Below are 8,712 nucleotides of genomic sequence, written 5' to 3' on the forward strand. Positions count from 1 at the left end.
CCCACTCACCTAAGGTCAAGCCAGGTGCTCAACCTGATGAGAGAGACAGACGGTAGTGAGTTCTCACTCATTTTGTTCAGCTTTTCCAAAGAATGTTATGATTGTTGTTTGGAGCGGGAGGGAATCATCGACCCAAGCACAGCCAGTAAGGCCACAGGGAAGTGGAGAGCCCAGGACGTAGGGGACCTGCCTGGCAGCAGATAACGCCTAGGCATCCGCTGGGGCCTCGCAACTCCTTCTCACCGGGCGGGATGCATTCAGACATCACCCACTGGCCAGCGAGCGGCGCTACCAGTAACCAAAAACAAGATCAGCCCCTGCCTTGGGGGGATCATCACCCTTACCTGGCACAGGGCTGCAGCTGCAGGTCTGCAGGCTTCCCGCTCTGCTCCTCCGCATAGGGCGCACCACCTCCTGCCCCGCTGCCTGCGAGGCTTCCACGGCGCCCCGCGCTGACAAGTGGAGACAGAGGAGAACAGGGTCTTCCCCACGCCCGTCCCCTGCACGGGCATCCTGGGACTCCCCAACGTATTCCCTGTCACTCCCCGCATCCTCGGAGCTTCTGTGACTGCGGGGTCGGGCGCGCCGGCACTGGCCTGAATCCCAGGCACACGTGCGTGAGCGCGAGGTGGTCGGCAGCAGACGGCCGGGCAGGAGCCAGCGTCTCCCCATCTCAGCCACGGACCTGGCTTCACCCCGCGTGTGCTCACACACCTGCACATCCGCCTCAGGAAATCATTTATTACCACACGGGAACTCCTTCACCGCGTTGTCGTGCAGTCTTCCCCAAGCTCAGCCGCCCTTGCGCGGTTCTGCGCCGCGCTCCGGAACTGCGTCATCACGCCGCGCGCCGCCCCGCCTCCGTCGCGAGTCCCCGGAGTTAGACGTCTCCCTGTGTACGGCGGCCTGCAGGGGCCTAAACTGCTGCAGGGGCCTAAACCGCGCCAATGGCCAGAACTAGCCTAGAGTTTGCTCTCTTTTTGCTTGGGTTTACAAGGATGGCGGCCCACTGACGTTTTGTACGTTTTTGTTTTTTGTTTGCCGGCCTGATATGCTTGTAATACTAGCTATTCAGAAGGCTGAGAACTGAGGATCACAGCTCAAAGCCAGGCCAGGCAGGAAAGTCTGTGAGACTCTTCTATCCAATAAACCACACACACACACACAGAGAAATGGAACTAGAGGGCTAGGGTTGCTAGCCTTGTGAGAAAACAAACAAACAAACAAGCAAAAAAACTCAGGAATGGTGCCTAGAGTCTGAGTTCAATGCCCAGAACTAGCACACACACCAAAAACTCATGAAGATCTCCTTGGCTATGAATACAAAATCCTACTAAACATTCAACCATCTTGTTTTGAACTGTCAGATATGTTTGTACAATGCAGAATGGCTGTGTATACATAGAGTTGATTGTATTCACACAGACAGACTATCACTGCTGGCAAGGACTCTATAGCTTGTTTGCTTCCCTGATGGGGGAAGTTGTCCCAGTTGATAGATGAAGAGAGCCAGGCTCAAGTGGGCCACTATTCCAGGCCGTCTGGCTTGTGCTATGGTACTCTTTGTGTCCCTAAACATCAGAGATCCCATCTCAGCACAGGACAGCATCCTGCTATTGTTGGATTCCTTGCCACTCTTTAGGCATTTACTGACACTTCTAAGTCCAGCAGCTTCCCTCTCAGACCTACCAGGTCAGTATGTTTTATTCTACTCAGGTCTCAGTTGCTCTGCAAGGAGATTTAGGTACTAGTTTGACAACAGATGCTGTTGTAGGAAATGGATAGTAGATTTAGCACTCAAAAATTGCACATCTTAGAATGAAACGTGAAATTTTATTATATCAACAGTTAAAATAATGTAACAACACTGAAAAGAACCAGATTATTTTCCCCTGGGGAAGGGAAGAATGGGAAGGAAGCTGCTGTCAGGTGGACAGTGGGAGGTCCACCCGTGGCTTAAACTCCACAGAAAACATATGTGCAGGAGATGCACTGTGGATATGTTCTACACTTTATGAGTGAGATGGGTTGATTTGACATAGTATAAGCAGCTCCAGGTAAATATCGACTGCCAATAGCAATCCATCCATTATAATTGGATGTTTTGCATTCCTGGTGGGTGACCAGAACCAGCTGGAGGCCCACGGGAGATAGAAGGTGTTATGCTCCTTACACCGAGGACACATACTGCACTTCCAATAAGTGTGGAGGTACCAGATCTTCTTCTGCAACTGGAGAACCCACTGATTCCAGTACTGCATCTGCTGCCATCACAGACACATCCTCTGCCCTGATCTCAGGAGCAAGTGTTGTGTGTGGTCCCAGATCTAAGGATGGAATGAGATGCACTGTTAATGGAGGGAACTGTAGAAGCCAAGGTTGGTCTAAACCTTCAAGGAGAGTGTAGGTGTTGATAATGAGTGCCTGAGCCTGAGAGTCACCATTCAGAGAGTAGATGCTGTCTGATATAGAATACCCAGGACATCTTCCTTGACTGGCTTTTACTAGTAGTTACTGGCCAATCACCAGCCTGGGATTCTCATCCCATGGGGCACCATCCGTACTCCCATGTTCCCCTGCACTTACCTAAGGAATCCTCCGTCTTAGTGACTGTCTCTTTGGTCTCCTGGTCTTGCAGCTGGGTGAGAAGGAGGTGTCCTCGGACCGCCAGGTATGAGGAGGGCATGTGGAGCAGTGCATAGGCCATCAGCTTATTCAGGTTGGTCAGGTCCTTGGACTGGCAGAAATCCTCAGGGTATTGGTCCAGCCACATGGCAATCATGGAACACAGGGTGCTGTGTGCAGTTGGATAGAAAGCAGAGTGACAGCCTACTCTCTCCTTACTGAGCCCCTCCGCAGCCCCTGGTTGAGAGAGATCCCATGCAGAGACTGCCCATTGCATGTTGGGAAGAGGAAGGAGACTCAAGTGAGAAGGCTCCCTACAGTTCTCCTGTGGCACCCATTGGAAGCTCTGCTAAGATTTGATACTGTAGGACTATCTCTTTCTTTTTTTTGCCAGTCCTGGGCTTGAGCTCAGGGCCTGAGCACTGTCCGTGGACTTTCTCAAGGTTAGAGCTCTACCACTTGAGCCTCAGCACCACTTCCAGCTTTTTTCTATGTATGTGGTACCGAGGAATCGAACCCGGGTCTTGGTGCATGCTAGGCAAGCACTCTACCACTAGGCCAAACTTCCAGCCCTGTAGGAATATTTCTCCATGGGGTTTTCAGCCCACATCTCCCCTCTGCTATCTGGGAGACCAGGACACTTCACTCATAGTTTGTCCATGCCTTTAGATGAAGCTTCAGTCTCCATCACAAGTAATACGCCAACCAGAGTTTGTTACCTAGTATCCCAAGCCCTAATATTATTTAGCCCATGCTTCAAGGAGAGCCCTTCCCTCTGGCCCAAATTCCACTCACTTCTTTACTTGTTCATCCTCCTCACAGTTAGGTTGGAAATGTGCATATCTATGGGAAGAGAGGAGGAAGTCATGTTTTCATTGTCCTGTTTATCTGACCTATCAGGTTAGTTAGGTGGGTTGACTAAATCCAGGATGGGAACGGAGATATTTATCTGCACAGTTTCTTGAATGTTACACTAAGGTTGGAATGTGCCTCTCCAAAGTACATGCTTCATGTACTTCCCTGATGAATCAGTACACATACAGCCCTCAGTCCACCTCTACTCTATAGCCCTTTCTTTGGCTCCAGTTCTTCAGGGGCCTTGGAGATTGGGGAACCTTGCTAACTTAGGGAAAATGTATCAGGGGACTTCAAATACACAATCCCTTAGTCAGAGACCTGTTTCTAAGGAAGTAAAATGTCCCCTCCAAGTGACCCATGGTCCTGAGCAGCCCACTTCAAAGGAACAAGGTTGGGTTTCATCCCACTTTTGTTTGAGAAGATCAAATTGAAACCGACAGGATACAGTATATTCTAGGTTTAGGAGGATTGGTGGTGACATCACTTCGGTTTGGATGTGACATGTACCTGTTAAACAGAAGGTCCAATACTTGCCCTGTTCTGGTAAGCCTTCTGTAAGTACACAGGAAGGCTGGCACAAAGAAGGGATTCTGCTTCTGGTGGAGAGGTACCAGGAGGTTTACCATCTTCTCCAACACCCCTGGCTCCAGAGTGGTCACTGTATGAGGTTTGTCCTGGATTGGGACTGACACCTTTTCCTCCTGAGGTGGGATCAAGGAGAGGTTGTTCAGAGATGGAGATAGTAGCCCACTTTCCATTGACTCAATATGATCAAGTGAAGTGAAAAAGTCACAGAATTACCACTATTAACTGGCAACCTACAAGTTCCTGAGGGTTCTAGGGTTGACTGGGATGGCAGTGAGATAAATTACCTGGGTAGAGTACTTGCTCTGGCACAACATTCGTGCCATTTGTATTCCTATGGAAAAACTCCCTGAGGCGCTGGAGTCGGGGGTGAGCACTGACCCAGCGACCACTGCGGGATTTCCTGAGACCTGAGTAGTGGGATCTTGGCAAGCAGCAGGAGAACATCCCCTTTCTTCAGGATTGCTAGCCAAGTGAGCTGGCTCCTGTTCATCTGGAATGTTGTTGCCTGGCTACCCGGATTCCGTGTTCGGTTGGCCCCATCCTTAAAGGTGTAGGGTCACCTTCCCCAATTCCCCTTACCTGAGCCCCTTCCTCACACAAGACCCCTGCAAAGGATTCAGCGGCTGCTGAAATTCCCACTTCCTCATCACCATGTGCACATATGGTCCCAGTTCACAGCACATCTTGTCCAATCTCACCATCCTCTGGCAAGCCTGCTGCTAGGCAGGGCTTCAGTTAAAAGGAGACGGGGCTTTCTTACCATTTCAGTGAACCTTCACAAGTCATTTTGGGTGTCATGGTTCCTTTGTCACCCTAGCTGTTACCTGGCCTTTATTCTAATATCCTAGGGTATTATTAGGTGTCTATACCCCTAAACACCTGTTTTACCTGGCTCAGGATGTTGGGGTGTCTTGTAGGAATAAGGAGACCAACTCAAAATAACTCAGCAAGGCAAAGTTTACTTGTGCCAGAGGGGTGGGCCATCGGACCCAAATCTGGCAAGTCAGTAGAAGGCAGGCAGGTTGCTCCCTTTTTATCCCTAACCCAGTCCAGCCAGGAAAGTCTATGAAATGTTTATTGTCAACTAAGCACCAAATTGCTGGAAGAGGAGCTGTAGTGGAAGTGGTAGAGTGCTAGTCTTAAGCAAAATAGCTCACGGACAGCACCCAGGCTCTGAGTTCAAGCCCAAAACAACAATAAAAAAAGTAAGATTCAGGGAGGGGGTGGGGAGAGGGACATGGGGACCAAGACATGAGAAAGGGTATCAATGTCTGTGAAGTAATGCACCTTCTATCTGGTGAATATAACCCTTCTATTAATTACAATAAAAATATATGAAAAAAGTAAGATTCTCCATTATTATTCATTTTCTTAGACAATCACAGAAAATATAGTAAATATTGAGACTGGATAGGGAGGGGTGGACACATGGCTGTTTTGAAATGTCCTTTGTGCTTTTATTTATATTTAGGTGGTACTATATTTTTTGGTGGTGGATTTGAACTCAGGACCTTATGGTTGCTAGTTAGATGCTCTCTTTCTGGCCTACACCTTCAGTCCTTTTTGCTCTGGGCATTTTTGGGGGGGCCTGTCATGAGATGTGAACTCAGGGACAGGGCACTATCCCTGAGCTTTTTCACTCAAGGCTAGCACCCTACCACTTGAGCCACAGCTTCACTTCTGACATTTCCCGAGTATGGGTTAGGGCTTCATGCATACTAAGCAAGCATTCTATCACTGAGCCATATTCCCTTCAACCAATCCTTTTCTAATACTTTTTTTTAACTTTACTTTTCAGAGGTTTTCCTGGACTGGCCTGAGACCACGATCCTCTTATTGTCTCACTTATCTGGTATGATAAGTGTATGCTATCACACCCAACTTAATGATTGAGATGGAGTCTTGTTAACTTGTCGGCCAGGTTGGCCTTTGATTATAATGTTCCCAGTCTCTGCCCCCCAAGTAGCTGGGATTACAGGTGCAAACGACCATACATGGTTTTTGTTCTTTTCTACTTCTTAATCTTGCTGGGAAAGATAATCAAAATTGTGCAGTCTCTTGGCATTGCTTAGCTGTGTTAGAATGGGCATGGAGGCTGCAATACTTCCTTATGAAGAGAAAATGAACAGTTGCAGCCAGGAATTTGATGTCTTACGTGGGAATATCTTTCTGTGTTTCAGATTCCATGATCTATATAATGTTTCCTTTGCTCTACTTAACTACGCATGTCATATGGCACTTGGGCAATCTCACTACTTCCTGGTGGAGAGTAACGGGTTGGGTACAATGCAGAGCATTGTCCTGTATTGGTGCAGTTGGGTTCCGACTGCCATAGGCAACCCCTACCCACCAATCCTAGTATTGGGGGACTTAGGGTTAGGACAGATCGATGGTATTGGAAGATCCATGCCCACCAAAAGCTGATCTTGCTACATCCAGCAAAGGGTCCTTCAACCTGAACGGAATCTTTCTTGGTGACCATGCCATCTGCAAACTCTGAAATGGGTGAGTTGACATCGGCAGATTGCTGTCCCTGGGAGAAAATGCTGTTACACAGCTTAGTCAGTGTATTGTCTCCCTGGAGGCTGGTAACCAGTGCACCTTCTCGGGAAATCAACATCCATCTATTTAAACATATGGGTAGATAGATAGATCCATACTATAGATAGATCTATAGACAGATACAGCTACAGATCTATCACCTATCTATATCAATCTATCTACAGATAGAGATGGATATATATCCCTCATTATATCTAGCTCTAGTCATGCTTGCTTCTTCTTTTTTTACTGTGACTAAATTTTTCTTTTGTATTTGTGATGCCGAGGATTGAAACAGGGCTTTTGCATGCTCTACAGTGAGTTACACCTCCAGCACTCTTATGATGTTTTTTTGCCAGTCCTGGGGCTTGAACTCAGGGTCTGAACTCCGTCCTTGGGCTTTCTCAAGGCCAGAGCTCTACCACTTGAGGCACAGCACCACTTCCAGTTTATTCTATGTATGTGGTCCTGAGGAATCGAACCTGGGTCCTTGTGCATGCTAGGCAAGCACTCTACCACTAGGCAATGCTCTCAGCCTATGAGATGCTATGAGGATCTCATAGCATCTAGTTGTGATGTTTTGGTTCTTAAAAGAGCTGTGGTGGCTTCACAGTGTCTGCCCAGAGTGTCATAAAGCCGAAGTCAAGGTACTCATTTCTTTCTAGAGGCACAAGGAGGGAAGTTGTTTGTTCATTCAGGTTTATCATATTCTTGCAATACAAGACTGAGGCTCCCATTTCTTTGTCATGTTACCTCACATCCTAACACCCCTGACTCCCCCTTGGTCATCCTTGTGACTCAGGATTGTCTCAACTATGAGTAACTTCACACCCCCTTCTTCCAATTCAGCATATTTAACCTAAGACAAAGCTGAAGATGTAGTAAAGTGATGTCTTACCATGAATGCCATACAATAAACCTCCTTTCTCTGCTCTTGGCGTGGCTGTGTCCATGGATGCATGCATGAATGAATGGGTAGATGCACCAGCAGATGCATGCATGAATGTATATAGAGATCCATTCATGAATGCACAGAGGGATGCATTCATGGATGAATATGTGGGTGCATGCATGAATGTACCAGTGGGTGCATGTATGAATGCATGTGTGGATGTATGGTTAGATGAATGTATGGATGCATGAACATATGCATGGATGGGTGTGGGTACATGGATAGATGTACATATAGGTGAATGCAAGTTTGGAACTATGGACAGACAAATTATTTAATTAAAATGAATTTTGCAGTCAGCCTTCTGAATCCATAGGTTCAGTATCTCATAATTCAACTGAGTGGAATTTAAAATATTTTTAAATGTCATCTGAACTTAACATGTAAAGGGTTTTTTTTCTTGTCCCTAAAACAGTGCAAAAAGTATTTACAGGCCAGGAACATGGCCTAGTGGAGTGCTTGCCTAGCATGCACAAAGCCTTGGGTTCAATTCCTCAGTACCACATACACAGAAAAAGCCGGAAGTGGTGCTGTGCCTCAAGTGATAGAGTGCTAGGCTTCAGAAAGCCCAAGGAAAGTGCCCAGGCCCTGATTTCAAGGCCCAGGAGTGACAAAAAATTATTTACATCACATATGCTATTTGATATTGTAAGTCATCTATAACATACAGCCTACATCTGTACTTACAGCATACAGAAAAACTGATATCAGGTGGAAATACTATGCCATTTTACATAAATCACTTGAATACCTGAGGGATTTGGATCCTTAGGATTGTCTGGGACCAATTCCTCTTGGATACTAAGAGACATCACTTACTAGATATTAGAATGGTTAGTAAATACATTAGGAAGTCTACATTTGGGGGTTGTCTGTACATCTCATCTTCTTTTAAGAATTAAGGCTAAGTTGCTGAGCCCTATTCACTGAGGCCATGTAGCAGCCATCTGCCTCTTCTTCCAGAGTCTACCCATCCTCCCTTGGCATCCTTTAGTAAGTCCATTATCATTCTAATAAATCAAGCAGATTGCTTATTTGTAACTAAAAATACTCTCACAAAGACAACAATAAAATTGCTCAACAATAGAAACACTAAGAGATACTAAGAAACCCCACAATTTCCAAGCCATCATCAGAGAAATAATTAC

At 46.7% G+C, this 8,712-nt stretch overlaps 1 protein-coding gene and 1 pseudogene across 1 annotated transcript; both read right to left on the bottom strand.

Moving 5' to 3' along the window:
* Positions 1-23: 23 nt before the first annotated feature.
* LOC150044188 (small nucleolar RNA SNORD116) lies at positions 24-134 on the bottom strand (annotated as a pseudogene).
* Positions 135-2,169: 2,035 nt separating this feature from the next.
* Positions 2,170-4,921, bottom strand: LOC150044189 (ral guanine nucleotide dissociation stimulator-like 1). The gene is made up of 5 exons (XM_090321570.1): positions 4,362-4,921; positions 3,991-4,192; positions 3,421-3,468; positions 2,587-2,795; positions 2,170-2,327 (listed from the first exon to the last, which is right to left on the bottom strand). Exons 1-5 carry the CDS (start codon positions 4,513-4,515, stop codon positions 2,170-2,172), a joined length of 771 nt encoding a protein of 256 aa, XP_090177696.1. The 5' UTR covers positions 4,516-4,921.
* Between the last annotated feature and the right edge of the window lie 3,791 nt (positions 4,922-8,712).

This window comes from Megascapheus bottae, chromosome 30, assembly GCF_031878675.1.
Source record: "Megascapheus bottae isolate mThoBot1 chromosome 30, mThoBot2.hap1, whole genome shotgun sequence".
Lineage (NCBI taxonomy): Eukaryota > Metazoa > Chordata > Mammalia > Rodentia > Geomyidae > Megascapheus > Megascapheus bottae.